Source organism: Ictidomys tridecemlineatus, chromosome 3, assembly GCF_052094955.1.
Source record: "Ictidomys tridecemlineatus isolate mIctTri1 chromosome 3, mIctTri1.hap1, whole genome shotgun sequence".
Taxonomy (NCBI): domain Eukaryota; kingdom Metazoa; phylum Chordata; class Mammalia; order Rodentia; family Sciuridae; genus Ictidomys; species Ictidomys tridecemlineatus.
This window is the reverse complement of record NC_135479.1, coordinates 1,890,845-1,908,558: the sequence shown is the minus strand read 5'-3', so window position 1 is coordinate 1,908,558 and position 17,714 is coordinate 1,890,845. Positions and strand designations below refer to the sequence as shown.

General features: G+C 49.2%; 1 protein-coding gene across 5 annotated transcripts in view; it reads left to right on the top strand.

The window, feature by feature from the left end:
• Nucleotides 1-17,714, top strand: part of Rptor (regulatory associated protein of MTOR complex 1) — a 329,507-nt gene that overhangs the window by 230,391 nt on the left and 81,402 nt on the right. For all 5 annotated transcript variants that reach the window (XM_078041465.1, XM_005332637.5, XM_078041466.1 and 2 more), the window contains 2 exons: nucleotides 4,941-5,016; nucleotides 12,012-12,113. In XM_078041465.1, coding sequence (XP_077897591.1) covers nucleotides 4,941-5,016; nucleotides 12,012-12,113 — 178 coding nt within the window. The remainder of the gene's footprint in view (nucleotides 1-4,940; nucleotides 5,017-12,011; nucleotides 12,114-17,714) is intronic.

The window sequence follows — 17,714 nt, the reverse complement described above, 5'->3', positions numbered from 1 at the left end:
AGGTTTTTATAGGACCTGCTTTCCCACTTGTCTGTAGCTGAGAATCCCAAATTAAGACTACAAGTTCAGTTGGGTTTTATCTGAGAAAATGCAGCCAGTTTTAATCAACTGATTTAATGCTCCTCAGAGAGCACTACTGCTCTGCTGTCAAAACGGTTCTCACACAGTTTGATGGTGACACCGAGATGATCTAATCTGGCCCAGAGAGTGCCAGATTGCCCAGCAAGCCTCATCAGTCCCACCTCTGCCAGGGATCTGGCCTAGGCCCGCATGTGTCCCCTGTGGAGGCCTGGGGGCAGGTGTTCTGGTGACTCTCTTGGCACTTGTTGTTCAGCGGTCCTGGGTGTCCTCAGTCAGCCTCTTTTCTTCTCGGTACCTTGAGCAAAGGTTCTCCTGTCTTGCTCTCTGGTCCACAGCCCTGTGCAGCTGTTCTGTGGGTCGGTGACCTAAGCCACAGCCCCTCCTCAGCTTTGTCCCCACCACATCTTTCACACAGATGAGAATAGAACCATCTGGAGCTGCTTTCCCAGTGCAGGAAATGTGGCAGGCTCAGCCCCTGCTCCTGGGTGGGATGCACGTGGGGTCTCAGGTCGTCAGGAGCCATCTCCCCAGCAGGGTGGGATGTGAGAAGTGTGTGTCCACAGTGCAGTCTAGGATCTCACAGTTGCTGGGCCTTGCTAATGGATTCCATTTCTTTCTGCCGGAGTATTTCAAAGCCAAGCAGATTTCAGCTCTGCACTGCGAGGTGGCCTGTGAATATTCTTGGCCTTACGCACAGTGCCCCTGGTGTCTAGCCCTGGCTATGACTGTCGCCAGACTATACTGGGCTCAGAGCCGGTCAGACACACTGTGTCCCTTTCTCATCAGCATTCCCTGAACTTGTACACTTATTTCTGACTCCTGAAATTGAAGCTTTTATTTGATTAAATGCAAGGCATCCATATAGAGTTTAATTGCAATAATTGACTTTGCTTCTGTCTCAACAGAGTAGATACCTCCCTCAATGCAGCCGAGGACCATTTGCCTACAATCTGGGTTTATTGAGCATATGGGAGCTATTTATTGCCTGGGGTGGGAGCTGTGTTTGATTATCTCCTGATTGCCTCTTAATTGTCAGCAGGGAGGGGCTGCTGTGCAGAGGGCCAGTCTGGGGGTGGGGTGCCGTTCAGGCCTTTGAAGATAAAAGGAGCTCTTTAGGCCCTTTGTTCAGCTTAAATTTTTCCATTCTTGTTTTGGTCCTTTATTAGAGACAGAAAATGCCCTTTTGCCTGCCAGCATGCCGTCTCACTAGTCTAAATAAAAAAGGTTGGGTCCTTGAGTCTTGTGGAGTTACCAGAGGATGCTGCTGTGCAGAAGGAAACCCAGCAAACCATCCCCACGTGGTTTCTGCAGGAAAGTGTTTCTCAAGGAGGGGCAAGTAGGGATGAAGGCACCTGCACACCTGTGGGCCTGGGGCCTACTGAAGCCAGGTAGACCTTCAGCATCATCTCAGGGTCTCATGAGGACCTGTGCAGGAGATGCCATCCTTACCCCTTCATGGATGGGGAAGCTGGTCCTGGAGAGATGGAGCCAAAGGCTGGGCCCAGAGCCTGGTGCAGCCCAGCCTGCTGTGTGGTCACTGTGTGGCTTCACACAAATGGTGGCCTTGAAGACCTGCCTCTTGCTGATGTGGAGTGAGGGGGAAGGTCTGCTGTCCCAGCCGTGGCAGAGCGGGGCATGAGCCAGGCAGCCCCTGTGGTCCGGCTGCTTCTGTCCCCATCCTGTTCTCTTTAAGCCCTGCCGGCTGCTCTGGGCACAGCAGTTGCACTCCCTCTCATTCAACAAATGTTTGTTGAAGACCTACTGTGTGCTGGGAACCCAGCAAGCAATCAGGCATGGCTGGATACTGGGGTATCTGCTGGTGCTAGAGCCACAGAACTGGAGAAGCTGGGAGGCACTGGGACGACCAAGCTTTCGTCCCTGGTGAAGGCCAAGAGTGGTGGGAGCTTCAGGGCTGCTGTCAAGGCTTGAGGAAAGGCATGAGAGGGGCCAGCAGAGAAGACTGGCTCCTGCAGAAGCAGCAAGATAGCAGGGAGGGCAGGTGAAGGCTGGGGAGTGCAATGGGACGCCAGGTGAAGCTACGGCCAAGTCCAGGGACTCTGGGGACTGGCTGGGAGGTGCTAGGTCCGGTTCAGTTGTACCTACTACTGGTCCTGCAATGGATTCTGGGTCTGGAGCCATCAAGGCGGTGAAAGTCTGTTTTAAATGGCGTCTTGGGGCGTCAGTGAGCCAGTAGTGCCAAACACTTTGCCTGAGGGTGAGTGTGCAGGACAAGGCCGCCCCAGCCTGCAGAGGAGCTGCTTGAGCGCTCACTGTGACAAAGGGGCCAAGGAAGCCCTAGGAAGTCAGGAGTACTCTTGAGGGGACAGAGCCTCTGCCATGTCAACACGACAGGGGTGCTCCCGTGATGGGTGAAGGGACACTGTTGCTGAGAAGCCTGGCTGGCTCTGTCCAGGAAGAGGAAGGGAGGTGAGGGAAGTCATGAAGAAATCTAGAATCCTAGAAGCCCTACTGTGGACATCTCAGAACTTGACCTCAAGGACCTCCCTACAGACCCCTGCCCTAGTCCTGCTCCAGTGCCAGGTACCCATCACACTCTCCAGACCTTCACCTGCAGTAGGGCCCACACAACACCCTACTTTATGACCTGCAGGATCTAGGCTGTCACCTCTGGTCACTTGCTCAGCTCCCTTTGTCCAGCTTACTCAGGCTAAACCAGCCCCTGGCCTCGCTCCTCCTCTCCCTCAGTTTCCACGTGGCCAGCTCTGTCCTCAGACAGATCTCTTTACCTAGCCTTGCCTGCATGTATCCGAGCAGAGGAGAGGCAGAGAACAGCACAGCTGGGAGGTTTCTGGTGATGCCTCCATGGAGAATCGTCACCCAACAGTGAGGTGGAGCCTGCAGGGTGTGGGCTGCTTCCCTAGGCATGGCAGAATGTTGCTGGAGAAGGGGCTGGCCTCCTGGATCCCGCCCTCCAGATGCCTTGTTAATGAGTGAGCAGAGCAAGCACCTTTCCTAGACTGCCATTCCTGTCCCTGTGGTCTTACCTCCGTGACTGCAGGGGGTTGGAAGAGGGGAGGGAGGGCAAGGGACCAAGCAGAAGGTGAAGCTGGGAAAGCAAGCAGGGGCTTCCAGATCCTTTATGGCCAGCTGCGGGTTGATATGCTTGGCAGGCAATGCTGGGTGCCCAGCCACATGTCATGTCAAGTATTTAGCTCAGCTAGTCCCCAGCAGGAAGGGAGAGCCAGTGGAGCTGGCCCAAGGACATCTGTCCTCCCTATGTCCTCCTTCGGTGTCCAGGTGCAACTCATCCTGTGGAGGGGCTGTGAGCTATGCCGGGGCATGCTGAGCACTCTCCCCACTAAGGAAGGGGGCTGCCCTCTGTGTCACATCTGCAGGCAGTGTCTGTGGCCCCTGCAGAGAAACTGGGACAGAGGGTGACATCAGCAGCTCCCAGGCCATCACTTGCACCTTTTGTTCCATGTCCTCAGCCACAGGCCTGCCTCCATTTGTTTTCTAGAAAAGGAAGTCAATAGCCATGGTTTGGACACAGTAAAGTGAAGAAGGAAAGAAAGGGCCAGGTCTCAGGGCCCCACAGGCTGCTCCACCCGTTAAGGCTCCGTGCGAGATCAGGGGGATGCCAATTCTGCCACAGAGGGGAAGGCACCCCATGGACTGCAGGGTTGAAGCAACCCTGGGTGATAGGTCAGCAATGCTGAAGGGGGGCTGGGAGGAGTCTGGGCACCTGTAGCCGTGCACGGTGCTGTGCTGTCCCAGTGCCAAGCCAGATGGCCCCTGGCCTGAGCCTGCACAGTTCTTCTCAGGAGGGGTTGGCCTTGGCTCCACAGTCAGGGAGGGAATCCCTGTTGCTGTGGCTTCCCTACAAGTCTAAACTTGTCCTGTGGGCTCATAGTTCATAAGAATCAACAAAATTACACCCAGATCACACCCAGGCCAAGCTCAAACCCTGACCTGTGTGGCTTCAGCCCCAAGTTCTCCTGTCCCTTTGTGCTCTTGGGTCCTTCAGAAGCAGTAAGGAAGAGAGAGACCTGGCGAAGAGCCTTACATAAGAGCAGCCAGCCTGCTTCCAGACACCAAGTCCCCGTTCCCCTGATTATGTAAGAGGAGGTGTTTATGAAGCCACATAAATCACCCTGCAATGGGCTTGTGTGCCTGAGCCATGGAATTATTGAAGAATGGCACACAGGGCTGGCTCGAAGCTGGGAGAGGGTGTGGGCATCTGCTTAGTGGGGTCACAGCCTGTGCTCTCCAGACAGACCAGGGTGCACTGCCAAGGACATGCGGCTGTGAATGTGCTGAGCTGAGTCCTGACACCCCCAGAGCCTGGTGAGAATAGCCAAGTCTACCACGGGGACAATCCCCTTTTACCTCAAACAAGCACCACCTGTCCTGTCCTGAAGGACCACCAGCACACTCCTGGCCACCCAGGGCCCAGGCCCAACAACTCAGACCATGCCAGTGGCAGCCAGGGCCACAGTCCTACTGCAAGGTTTGGGGCAGGTTGACACTGCCAAGGCTCCTGTGATGGAGGTCCACAGCCAAGCTGCCTGGCCCCAGCTCCACCACAAGGGCACTGCAGCCTGGAGCAGGCAGATTGTGTGCCACAGAGGGTCACATCAGAGTTGGGAGCCACCGTGGAGGGCCACTACCACTGTATTTTTTTGCTTCACTTAGAAGAAAGCAGACAAGCCAGAGTCAGAGTATAGCAGTCCCAGTGGTGCCTGCAGCTGGGGCCGACGGGACAAGCCCAGCACAGCCTCCCAGTTTCCAGGCCTCTCCCCAGAACCATCTGCAAGAACCTGGTAGTTCCTCTGCCCGTGGGACCCCTCGCCAGAGGCTACACACTAACGCTGTTGATGCTCCCTCTGTTCTCTCCCCAGGCAGGCCTGGGACCTTGCTGTGGACATTTGTCTCTCTCAGTTGCCCACGATCATTGAGGAAGGCACTGCCTTCAGGGTGAGTCCCTCCAGGGCGACCTGGGCATCTGCTGTGATTGTTGCTTCTTGGGCACCTGCTCCATAAAAACCTCAGTCTGTGTGGGTGTCAGAGATTTGGTTCACCCACCTGGGAAAAAAATATACTGACCAAAGTTTACAAGACTGGGTCAACCTAGGGTTAAAGTTAATTTTTTTTTTAATTGTAGATGGACACAATGCCTTTATTTTATTTATTTATTTATTAAATATGGTGCTGAGGATTGAACCTAGTACCTCACACATGCTAGGCAAGTGCACTACCATTGAGCCACAACCCCAGCCCATAAAGTTAGATTTTGAAGTGGTCACCTTTTAAAAACTTACTCCGGAGGCTGTTGCAGGAGGATTGCAAGTTTCAGGCCAGCCTCAGCAACTTAGTGAGACCCTGACTCAAAACAAAAAATAAAAAAGATTGGGGATATGACTCAGTGGTAGAACACCCCTAGGTTCAACCCCAGTACCTCCAAGAAAAGAAAACACAGATCTTAGTGTAAAGCATTGCTCTGAAGAGTCTGCTCTTCTTCATGCAGATGGCCTCCTCCCCAGAGCAGCCCTCATTTCATCCTCTGCCCTCGCAGCAGGCTGAGTCGTGCTTTCCCTAAGCCTGGGGCACAGGGGCTCGCACATGGAAACCTCTGAGGGCTCCCTCCCCTCACGCAGGCATCCCAACCCCAAGCCACACCGCAGGTGGCAGAAGCCTAGTCTCTCTGGCTCTGCATAAGTTGCAGCTGGCTTCACTCACAGCACCTGCAAGTGAATTGGACATGATACCAGGGTCCTCACTGCAACACCCAGAGGCCCACTTGGTTTTGCCTTTGTGATGTGAGGCATCAAGTCTGAATAACCCTGTCCCTATCCTCAAGAATCTGTGAAAAGAGAAGAGGTGCCATGTCAAGTCAGGGCTCAAGGGAGAAAACAGGAGGCCACCATAGGTACCCAGGGGCCCAGGAATAGAGACCTGGGTAGGGGCTGGCAGAGGTGATCCCATTGGGTGATCACATGCTCAGGCCATCCATGAGGCTAAGATGACATAGGGGAGCATGAGGCTGGGTCAACAAGACGGAGTCTTCTCCTGCCACCTGAGAAACTGTTGGGCATCATAGCCAAGAGCCTGGCACCATCGCCATGGGCCAGTTAGACAACCTCCCTGTACCTCAGTGTCCTCATTCAATCCAAGGGGCCTAGAGCATTAAAATGAGTTTGTATACCCAAAGGGCTTAGGATGGGACCCTGGCATGTTCACAGTCAGATCGCTGCTTACAAACACCAGAGGCCAGAGTGTCTCACCCTCAAATCAGGCAGGAGGCACCAGAGGCCAGGGAGAGCTCAGCTCACCACCAAGGTGCTGTAACCTTTAGTACTTGTCACCATGGCCTGGAGGCCTTTGCCTGTGGTGTATGTGAACATGCATGCATGTATAGCATGCTCAGAGCCGTGCATGTGGGGTGTGTTAAATCGCCAGGTGCACTTTTTTAAATGTTTCTTCTATTGTTGCATTATAATTGTACATAATGGTGAGGTTTGTTGTTGAATGTTTCCACATGCACACAATATGACGATATCATTTGGCCAGTATCACTCCCCTGCCCTTCCCCGCCATACTTCTTTCCTCTATTCTACTGATCTCCCTTTGATTTTCCTGAGAACACCACCACCACCTTTCTTTTCCCTTTTCCTCCCTAGAGTTCACATATGAGAGAAAATATATGACCTTCTGAGATTTGGTTCACCCACTGGGAACCAGGATGCTTAACATAACGTTCTCCAATTCCATCTATTTTCCTGTAAATAACCTAATTTCATTCTTCTTTGTGGCTGAATAAACTTCATTGTGTATATATGCCATATTTTCTTTATCCATTTATTCCTACTCAGGCTTGTTCTCAGTCTTGATTCATGTGGTACATCATTGCTATCCTTTCACTTTTAGTCTCTTGCAAACAACATTAGGTCTTGTTTTTTAATCTGTTCTGCCAGGCAGTGTCTTTTAGTTGGAGAGTTGAACACTGGTGTTCAATATTTTTATAGGCAGAAGTTTATTCCTGCCATTTTAGTTTATTTCTAATGTTTAGTAAAATAAACATTTCTCATCTGCTTGGCTACTCTTCAATGGAAATTTGTCCATTTGTGAGCTCTGTAGTTTGGTTTTTATTTCTTCTTTAAGTTCTGTAGTACTGGCTTAGGAGTGAGGAATTCTTTTAGTTTCTGCTTAACTTGGAAGAGCTTTATTTCTTCTTCGATTTTGAAGGATAGTTTTGCTGGATATAGTAGTCTTGGTTAACAGTTATTTTCTTTCAGGATTTAGAACACATCATTCCAAGCCCTCCTGGATCATATTAGAGTTTGTGCTGAGAGATCAGAAGTGATTCTGATTGGCTCGCCTCTAAATGTGTCCTGATTTGGTTTTTTTTTTTTTTCTTGAGGCTTTTAAAATTGCATTTTAATTATAATGTGTCATGGAGAGAGGTTTTTGTTTGTTTCTTTGTTTTAATCTTGTCTGTGTCTATTTGAGGTTCTGCATGCATTCTATATCTGGATGTTCATTTTATTCTCAAGGTTTGGGAATTTTTATATTATTTCCTGGGGAAGTTATCCATGCTATTAGCCTGCATCTCACAATGCTTTTCCATTTTGTTGATTCTTCTTACATTTGGTCTCTTAATGTCCCAGAATTCTTGTATAGTCTGATCATGGTTACTCATTTTCCTTTCTTTGGTACTGTGTGATGTTCAAGGCTGGCCACCTTGCCTTCCAGTTCTAAGACTCTGTCTTCAGCATGGTCTACTGTATTAAAGAGACTTTCAACTGAACATTTTATTTGATTTATTGTGTCTTTTGTTTTCAAGATTTCTATTTGGTTCTTTGTCAATATCTCCATCTCCTTATTAAGTTTCTCATTCATATCCTGTAATGACTTCTTAATTCATTCAGTTGTTTTCCTATAATCGCTTAGAATTCATTGATTAGTTTTATAATCATCATTTTGAATTTTTTATCTGGAATTTATCCATTTTGGTATCTTTGGGTTCAGTTGCTGATAAATTATGAACTTTAGGAGGTATCATGTTACCTTGTTTTTTATATTTCTTGTATTCCTGTGTTGGGTTTTATGCATCTGTTGGGATGGAATTATCTTCCATTCTTATGTGTGAGCCTTTTTATGGCATGGCCTTCTCTTGCCAAAGTGTGTTAGAGTGATATAGATTAAAATCCCTCATTGTGCCAGGCATGCCTATAATCCCAGCAGCTCAGGAGGCTGAGGCAACATGATTGTGAGTTTAAAGCCAGCCTCAGCAACTTAGTGAGATCCTGTCTCTAATAAAATATAAAAAGGGGCTGAGAATGTGGGTCAGTGATCAAGCACTCTTGTGTGGGGTCATTGTGTGGGGTCAACAGCCTTTGTGTAATTCTGTTTTTGCTCTTGGCATGGATGTCTGTGAGTAGGACCAATGGGCACCCTGTAGTTCTTCCTACTTGGGGCCTGAGTATTAGTTTGGGTATTTGTCTCTTCTCTTCTTTGTATTAAAGTATAGCTGAAGTTTCAGAGTGGCCAATTTGTGTGCGGAGCAAAGTGTGCTATCTTTTGGCTGAGTTTAGGTCAACAACAGAGTCTCTACCCTGTGAACTTGTGGTGTCCCTGTAGGTTCCCAGAACCTCACAGAATAGGGCAAAATAAACAATAGCAAATATCAATGCTAATAATATACAGCATTAAAATAACTATCCTGTGTCTACTGTGACCTCTACAGCACTAATTATCATGAAAACAGGAAGGTGGGGTCAGCAGTTGCCAAGAGCAAAATAGCAAATAACCATGAACTCAATCTGGCATTGAAGAAACAGCAGGTCCCAACTCTGCTGTCCACAGTACTAATAACCACATCGTGAATAGTGGGGGCAGGAGTGTGTAAACAGAACAGTTCTAAAAGATGGTAGAACACAGTTCATTAAGAGAAAAGGAAACGTGATGGGGAGGTAGCAGAAAGTTTAGAAGGTTCAATGTGAACAGAGAAAGCAGAAGAGCGACGGCTAGTGATGGCTGTAAATGAGGAGAAAAACTAAAGTGAGTAAAGGGGAGAAAAGGACAAGAGATCTGACTATTAGAGGGACAAGAAAGGAGAGAAACAGAAACACACCAAAATAAACAACAGGAAAAAAGAAAAAAGGGATTCTTAATGAAAACTGAAAGAATTGTCCCTTCGGAGCTTGCCGATGCTGTCGATGAAATGGATGGTCACTGCGTTTGCCAAGGGTCTTTTTTCCCATTTCTTCTTGGCTCCTAAAAGGGAATCCCAAGCCACCCAGCAACAGATGCAGTCTTCCTCTAACCGCCATCTTAAATCCACCCACTCTCCTCCCCAGTGGTCTCGGTGCACCCCAAGACTGGAATGACCAGGTGCCCCGAGGGGCAAAGGTGCAACTTGTGCAGTCAGGAGAAGAAATAAAGAAGGTCCACATGCTCCTGCTCTTCTCAATGCTTTACACTCACATCACTCAGTCCAAGTCCACTCTATAGGTTCTTTTTTTTGTTTTGTTTTTTAATTGTAGATGAACACAATACCTATATTTTGTTTATTTATTTTTATGTGGTGCTGAGGATGAAACCCAGTGCCTTACAAGTGCAAGGCAAGTGCTCTATCACTCAGCCCCAGCCCCTTTATAGGTTCTTAATCAAGAAAAGTGACAATCCTTAATGCTGGGCACTGCAATAGATAGAATCAATTCAGAGCAAGTGATTCTAAGTGAATTCTGTGCACTGCAAACACACTTAATCATGACAGACTTGTGACAGACATTCCCTCTGCATGCCAGCTCAAGTGCCAGATCTAAGTCTCAAGTCTTAGGCCGGAAGTCCAGCAGATGCGTGGTCACTCAGGCCGCAGTGATCAGGTCAGGAAGCAATGGAGGCAGGCTTCTCCTGGGGTGGAGCTGACGGCCAGCTGAGGAGAGGGTCCTAAGGAGAAGTTGCTGTTCTCAGCAGGGTCCCGATGTGGCTGTGGAGTTGGAGAGTGGTGAGGATGATGCAGAGGAGCAGGCCAACCACGAGAAGAGTCGGGGTGTCAGCCAGGTCCTCCTTGGGCTCTCCAGCATGTGGGCATCGTGTCGGCTGGCTGAGTGTCTGTTCATTTGCTCCACTATTTATGCTAAATTTCGGGGTTTCTAGTCGCCCTTTCAATCCCTATTAGCGGTTTCTTGGTGACATCTTTGTGTCAAGCCATCTGGTCTGGTGGTTTCCACCCTTATCTCTCACCTCTGCCTTTATCAAGGTGAAGGCAAATGACAGTGACTTCACTCTGAGTTTTATCAGGGTTGTGGAAAGTGACTTATTTTATCAGGCTGTGCCTGATGTCAATATTGGAGGGCTCCATAGGTATGCCCGGTAGGGACTTGCAGTTTTATTTTAAAGTGGAGTTACTCAGGCCAAGGTCCTTCTTAGATTAAGGCCATCCTTACACTGAGTCAAGAGCCTTTGAAGAGGACCTCCCTGACCTTTTTGTCTTAGATCGCTCCCCCGTTTTTTGCTTTTTTAAAATTTTTCGGTAACATTTTATTGTAAAAAGTTTCAAGATGGAGCAGAGTTGGAAGAACTCTGTAGCAAGCATCCACCTCCATCTCCGAGTCCACCCACACTGCCCTCTCACACATGTTTCTGCCTGTCTACCGCCTTCTGCAGTGAGCACCCACCCCCACCACCGAGTCCACCCGCACTGCCCTCATGTATCCATCTGCCTGTGGGCTGGAGTTGGTACATCTTTTCACGTACTGCAAACTGCCCTGAGCCCTGGCTGTTCCATGCCCTTGGCTCCCGTGTGTGCCGGGTGTATGCCCATAGGCTCACAGACAAAGGCCTGCCTGCCCACCTTCCACAGGTGTGGACAGGGACAACGTCTTGTCATAGTCACGAGCCTCCCCTAGAGGCTGCCCCACCACTTCCCCACCTTCCAGCCCAGCCAGAGCAGCCCGAGGACCTTGGCTCCTGCAGGAAGGACAGGGCCTTTGCTGCTGACAGGCATTTGGAAAGCCTCACAAGGTCTTAGCTTTTTGTGCTCTGGGCGGCTTCCTCTGTGTTTGCAGGAAATCGGAACTCTCCGCCCCCCTCAGGAGAGGTCCCTCCGTTGGCATGTGTGCTCCTCTTGGGCGGAACTCTTCTTTCCAGTGCCAGGCTTATTTGCCAAGGACCTTTTCAAGAATCTTGTTACATCATTTCTGGAATCAAAATTCTGCTTTGGGGAATAATTTCATCAAATTGGGATGGTGGGGAAGGGAGGGGAGCAAAACGTTAACATTTCAAGTGAAGGTAGGGCCAGGGTAACTGGCTGTTCTTTGTGCTTCAGGCTCCACTGTACTCGGGCCTGCACTGTGAGGGCCACCACAGGAACTCGAGGTGCCCCCTGGAGGTGGAAGGGGCAGGTGTTTCACCTGCAGCAAGAGCCACAGCTATACCTGTAGGCCCCCATGCTAATGGGAGGTGGCCAGACTCGACCTCACTTTGTGTGGCTCTACCTCTCGGCCCACAGAAGCAGGCAGGACGTGGCCACCCAGGAAGGCTGCTGTGGCAGGGGCTGGGGGCCCAGGGGTTGCTCGTGTGCTGCTACTTGATTTTGATGCTGCTTACACAAGCATATTCAACTGGTAAAAATCCATCAACCTCTATGTATAAGATACCTACAACTTTCTAAATGTATACATGAAAATAAAACTTTAAAAAGGGCTAGTGCTGGTCCACTTCACTGTGACCCTCCTGCCTCAGGCTCTGAGTCTCTGGACCACAGGCGTGGCCACAGGGCCCAGCTGGGCCCTCTCTTGCCCATCTCCAGGCTGCTCACAAATCCTGCAGCTCCACCTTGTCTTTGGGCTGGAGCGCTGCTGTGTCCCTCCCCTGTGTGGTCAGAGCCACAGAGTGAGTGCTCTATCGACCCATCAGGGTGCTGGTGAGGCCAGGGTCCCTAACTCATGCCTCTGCTCATCCCACAGCACAGCCCCTTCTTCGCTGAGCAGCTGACTGCGTTCCAGGTGTGGCTCACCATGGGCGTGGAGAACCGGAGTCCCCCTGAGCAGCTGCCCATTGTTCTACAGGTGAGTGGCTTCAGACCAGGCCTGGCTATAAGGCATCTGATCACAGAAGCAAGCCAAAGCCCAGAGTCCCCAAGGGCTGGTTTACCTCGGCTGCCTGCGTGTCCCATGATAGCGGTTGGAACACCAGCCCTCTGTGGTGGCTGTGCTCTGGGCCAGATGGTGCATAAATCACACAGATCCAATCAGAAGACCCGGGAGCTGATTGCACATTTATTCCCAACGGGCTTTCCTAGTAAAGTCATTGAATTCCTTCCCCCACCCCCAAGAAAAGATAAATCTGAGGTGGAGTTGCCGCCCTCCCTTCCCATTGGCACTTCGGGAATTGATGAAGTACTGGTGCCAGCAAGCTGCACTCCACCCAGGCTCCCGCAGCCCCCCCCCCCCCGCCCCCCGTGGAAGCCAAGGTGTGTGGATTAGACCTGTGAGGAGAGATGGATGCACGGCAGATTACAGATGTGCCCCTACTTTTTTTTTTGGTACTGGGATTGAACTCAGGGACACTTGACCCCTGAGCCACATCCCCAGCCCTGTTTTGTATTTTATTTAGAGACAGGGTCTCACTGAGTTGCTTAGCACCTCGCTTTTACAGAGGCTGGCTCTGAACTCACGATCCTCCTGCCTCCGCCTCTCAAGCTGCCGGGATTACAGGCGTGGCCACCGCGCCCTGCCATGATGTGTCGCTACAGATGTTCCTGTGAACTTCTTTAGCTGGAGCACCATGGGCCCTGGAAGCCACCAGCTTTCCTTTGCCTGTGGGTCTGTCAGTGTTTTGCTATAAGAAATAGACACTTTCTGAGTGAGCCTTTGAGAGGAGAGGCCAGTCACTTATACGGCCTGTGTCACACTCACAGTAGATTGTTACCCACTCAAGCAGGATATCAGATTGTTTTGGTTTATTTGTTTCTGCAGTGCAGGAGGTTGAACAGAGGTGCTCTACCACTGGACTGCATCTCTATCCCTTTTTATTAATTCTGATACATAGTGTCACTAAATTTCTAAGGCTGGCTCAAACTTGGGATCCTCCTTCCTCTGCTCCTGAGTCATTGGTACTACAGGTGTGCATCACCACACCCAGTTGGGAGATGAGTTTTGGGTGTCCAGCCAGCTGATTTTTTTGGTTAAAAAGACAGGATAGGGTGGGAATACTGGGATTCATCACAATAGTGATATTAGAAAGATTTCTCCAAGCTCTTGTCTTAGCATGTATCTACTGGGTCCTGGTTGGGAGAAGCTGTTCTACTCAAGGATGCAGAATTGGCTGTACCCACTCCTGTCACCACAGACACCAAGGTCTAATCACAGTATTTTTTGTAATCAGGGTACAGCGTTTGGATCTGGGGGGAAGCTGTGGTGATTGTCTGGGGGGTTGTGCCAGCACAGGACAGGGAGGAGGTCCCTCCCGTGTCCAGGTAAATCCAAGGCCCTCCAGGTGGAAGGGCACTGTTCCCCCAGGTGGGCTCAAGTCATGGTGCCACCGCCAGGCAGGGCCATGTCATGGGCTACCTGTGCAGGGACGTCCACCTTCCTCCTCCTTACTAAAGCTGCTAACCCCACGTAATGGGCAGCATAGTCCGTCTTCACTGGACCAAAGCTTCCCTGAGTGGCTCCCACTTCTACAAGGTCATTTAAAACAGGCATGGGTTTCTCTCTGTCATGCTGTGGAACACGGCAGCCCTCCCTTCTCTCGAATCTGCTCTGTGCTGCATCAGCCAGCTTTGGGGGTTTGAGAGATTATTCACCTGGCACAAAATGCGATTTCTCCTCATCTAGGACTTTACCCTGAGGGTGCCAGCCAGTAAAAAACGAGTTGGAAGGGTCCTATGTAAATGTGGTAAAATGTAGCAATTGTCTGTTCGCGCTGGCATTACCAACCAGTGGGCAACAAAGAACTGTGTGTCATGTTTCACTGTAGATATTTTTGGTGCATTTTGTATATTATCACTGTTTTTTTTCTGACGTTATAAAAAAGAAAGCAAAAATAATTACTGTTCCCCTTGAAATAATTACTGTTCCCCTTTTGTGCTTTTAGATTAGTTTAAGACCATCCTGGGATAGCAAGGTGACCTATAAACAAAAAAGGAAACAAATTTTCAAAACAAAACAAAAATGCAGCAGTAACAATAACAAAGCAGAGCTGGATGTCCAGTGGAGGCCAGTGTCCTCATTGAATGGGAACAGGAAGTGGCCATGTTTGTGTTGCTCCCCGTTGCCCTTGCTCTTACTCCTGCAGTGCAGTGAGGTGATGGTGGCCCGGCCCAAAGCAGGGGCTCCATGCCAAGTGTGTGAAACCTAGTTCTTTGGGTTTGCCAAATAACCCTCTTATAAATGGCCTTCTATTGACTTTTTTCCTAATGTTCCATTTATAATCCATGTCCCTCAGAGACAGAGAGGGCCTCTGGAGCCAACCCTGATGCCAAGAGAGGGGAAATAGCATCTCTCTGTGATAATTTAGGCATGCAGAGCAGCAGGCTCTTCATCACTGGGGAAGCCTCTCCCCCAGGCCCTGCCAGGATGGATGGTAAACTTTAACTAAGGAGGAAGCCAGGAAGAAGGTGGGAGCGCCCGAGGCCAGCTTCGTTCCCAGCTGGTCACTTCCCCTTTGTTATTTGCCAGAGCCCACACCCTGTCATCTATAAATTTTCCTCTAGTGCCTTGGCAAGTGGGCATTCTTAACTCAGGGAAGAGCTTTCTAATACAGACTACTTGTTTATCAGATCCCCACTACTTTTCCCATAAGCCAGAGCAAATTTTTCCCACCTACACCTCAGAGAAATCAGCTGATGGGCATCTAGGGTCCAGTGAGAGGTTTCAAAGGCCCACTGATAATAGGTCAACATGGAAATACCACCTTTCCAGCCAGCCTCTGTCCCTTCTGTACCTTTCAAACTGCAGGTCAGCTGAGGTTGGGGAGAAAGGTGTTGCTTGTTCTTGAGGGCACTTTTCTCCCCTCGTCATTGCTGACCACTTCTGCTGACCACGGTCATCTTGTGCAGAGCTCTGGAATCCCACAACATTGCATCTCCATGGTGTACTGGGTCTTCTGGCTCTGCAACCTGCCTGGGGCTTACCATTCCTGTCTGCCTCCTCCCCAGGTGGCAGGTGAGCAGAGATGGCCCAGGTGAAAGAATGAAGGTCAATATTGCAGAAAAGGAGGACAGAGTGATTTCATAGGGTAAAACTTTTGTACTTCTACATGGACCTTGGAAATCAGTGAGAGCATTTCACGAGAACTCTGTTCTCAATGTACCATTTTATTTCAAATAAATATTGGGTCTGAAAGAACAGGGTTATTAGGTGACAGCAGAGAGCGGCCTAGGGTGCTGTCATCATGCACACTCTGCACACACGTGTGCTCACATATGTGTGCATTGACATATGATCCCCACAGCAGCCTGCTTCCTGGAGTCCCAGGCTGGGCCAGAACCTGAGCACTGACTCTGTACACCTGGCCGGTGGAGTTGGGCTGCCTCCGCAAGCTCTGCTTTACCTGGTCTTCAGATAGCCACTCTTGGTCCTCAGTCTGGCTTGCCCTGGAGGAGGAGAAAACCCCAGCAATGCCTCTGTTGACTGTCACTTATCTCTGTGATTTCCGTACTTCCTGGGCTAGCCTGAAACAGGTACTGGGGCATTTAACCACTGGGCCACATCCCCAGCCTTTTTTATTTTTTATTGTGAAACAAGGCCTCACTAAGTTGATGAGGCTGGCTTTGAATTTGGGCTCCTCCTGCCTCAGGCTCCTGAGTCCCTGGGATGGCAGGTGTGGCCACCGCTTCTAGCTTGGGTTTTTTTGTTTGTTTGTTTAAAGTACAAATACAGACCAAAGGAGCCACTCTATATTTTGTAACTAATTTTGATTTCTGTTTGGATTTATTTTTTTAAAATATATGGATCAACAGAAGAAAGAAAGGATATAATGTTTGAATAAAAAAAAATACCATTTTTCCCAATACTTTTCATTGATGTTTATTTCCAAATAAGCATACATCATGCAGCACAGACTCCTGTGTTGCCCAAGGACTTCAGATACCACAGCTGGCCAGAAGTGGGCTGGCAAGAACTTACCGTGGGCATCAGCACCTCGGGCGGCTCCTCCCTGCATAGGATGCACAATGTTAAGGACCTGCCAAGTGGTCTGCCCCCTCCCCCGGCTGCCCACCTCAGACCAGCCACCTGCCCTTCCCCAGATGCCTTCATCTTTCTCAGCTTCCTGTTGGAACCCTGTAATCCCTGCACATCACCCTCCAGGATATGGCTGCAACCTTCTAGCTGGGAGGGAAACCCTTCCAAAACCCCCAACTAGCTCAGACCTCTGCTTACGTACGTGTGTTGACAGCACTGCCCATCACCCCCATGCGCAGTGAGCAAGGCTGTTAGTGCTTGTCTCCAAGGCTAAGTGACTGACTTCCAGGGATCCTAACTGTCCCTGCTCACCGCCCCACTGCCCAGCATGGTATCTACACAAAGCGAGTGCCCCATTAACTGGATGACACCCACTAACTGGATGACAGCACATCAGAGGACAGAGATGCTGTGGGTCTGAGGGACTTGGTACACATGTCCTCCAGCATAGACACCATGAAGGAAAAAATCATTATAAATGACTCAACTTGGAGCTGTCCCCTGCAGCCTCTGCCCTGCTAGTGCATGCCACAGAGCTCCCACCACCTGCCAACTGGCCAGCTGTGGACTTAAGGCAGATGTAACCCCAGAACAGTGACAGGGAGACAGTGCATATGTGGGGTTTTCAGATACCTTGTCCTGATTGAGGAATCAGTCTCCATGAGGACCTCAGGTGTCTAACAGCTTTTTGGCACACCAAGATAAGTGGTCAAAGTGATGTATGTGCTGATGAGTCTTAAGAAGGTGAAGTAAAATGTTCCAAGTTAAAAAAATAAATGTAGAATTGGAAATGTAGCACCATGTTAGAGTTCTTGACTGGCATGCATAAGGCCCTGAATTAAAGATTATTTTTTTAAAAATGTATAGAATTTTGACCTGGGTGTGGTGACACATGCCTATAATCCCAGCAGCTTGGGAGGCTGAGGCAGGAGGATCTCAAGTTCAAGGCCAGCCTGGGCAACTTAACCTGTCTCAAAAAATAAAAATGGCTGGGATACAGTTCAGTGGCAGAGCACTTGCCTAGCATGTGCAAAGACTTGGGTGTCCTAGTACTGCAAAAAGAGAGAGAGAAGTAAAACTTTGATATAACAGAAAATACATACAAAATAGATTGCAAAGGGCACTCTCTTTTCATTTACTAAGTACTGTTTATCACTAGGAAAAAGTCAAACATTTAGGACTGCAGTTATGGCTCAATGGTAGAGTGCTTTCATAGCATGTGTAAGGCACTGGGTTCAATCCCCAGCACCACATAAAAATAAATACATTAAATAAAGGTATTGCATCCACCTACAACTTTAAAAAAAGTAATTAGAAAAATAAAGGTATGTATTACTGCTTTACTAGAGAAATAACCTATGAAAGTAATTTTACTAGTTGTGAAAAATTTCAGCTTCAAAGGACAGTTTCACCTACCATATTGTCTTAGAGTAATAGCAATAATAATAATTTGGGTTAGCCCCAGCTTTAATCACTTAGTTT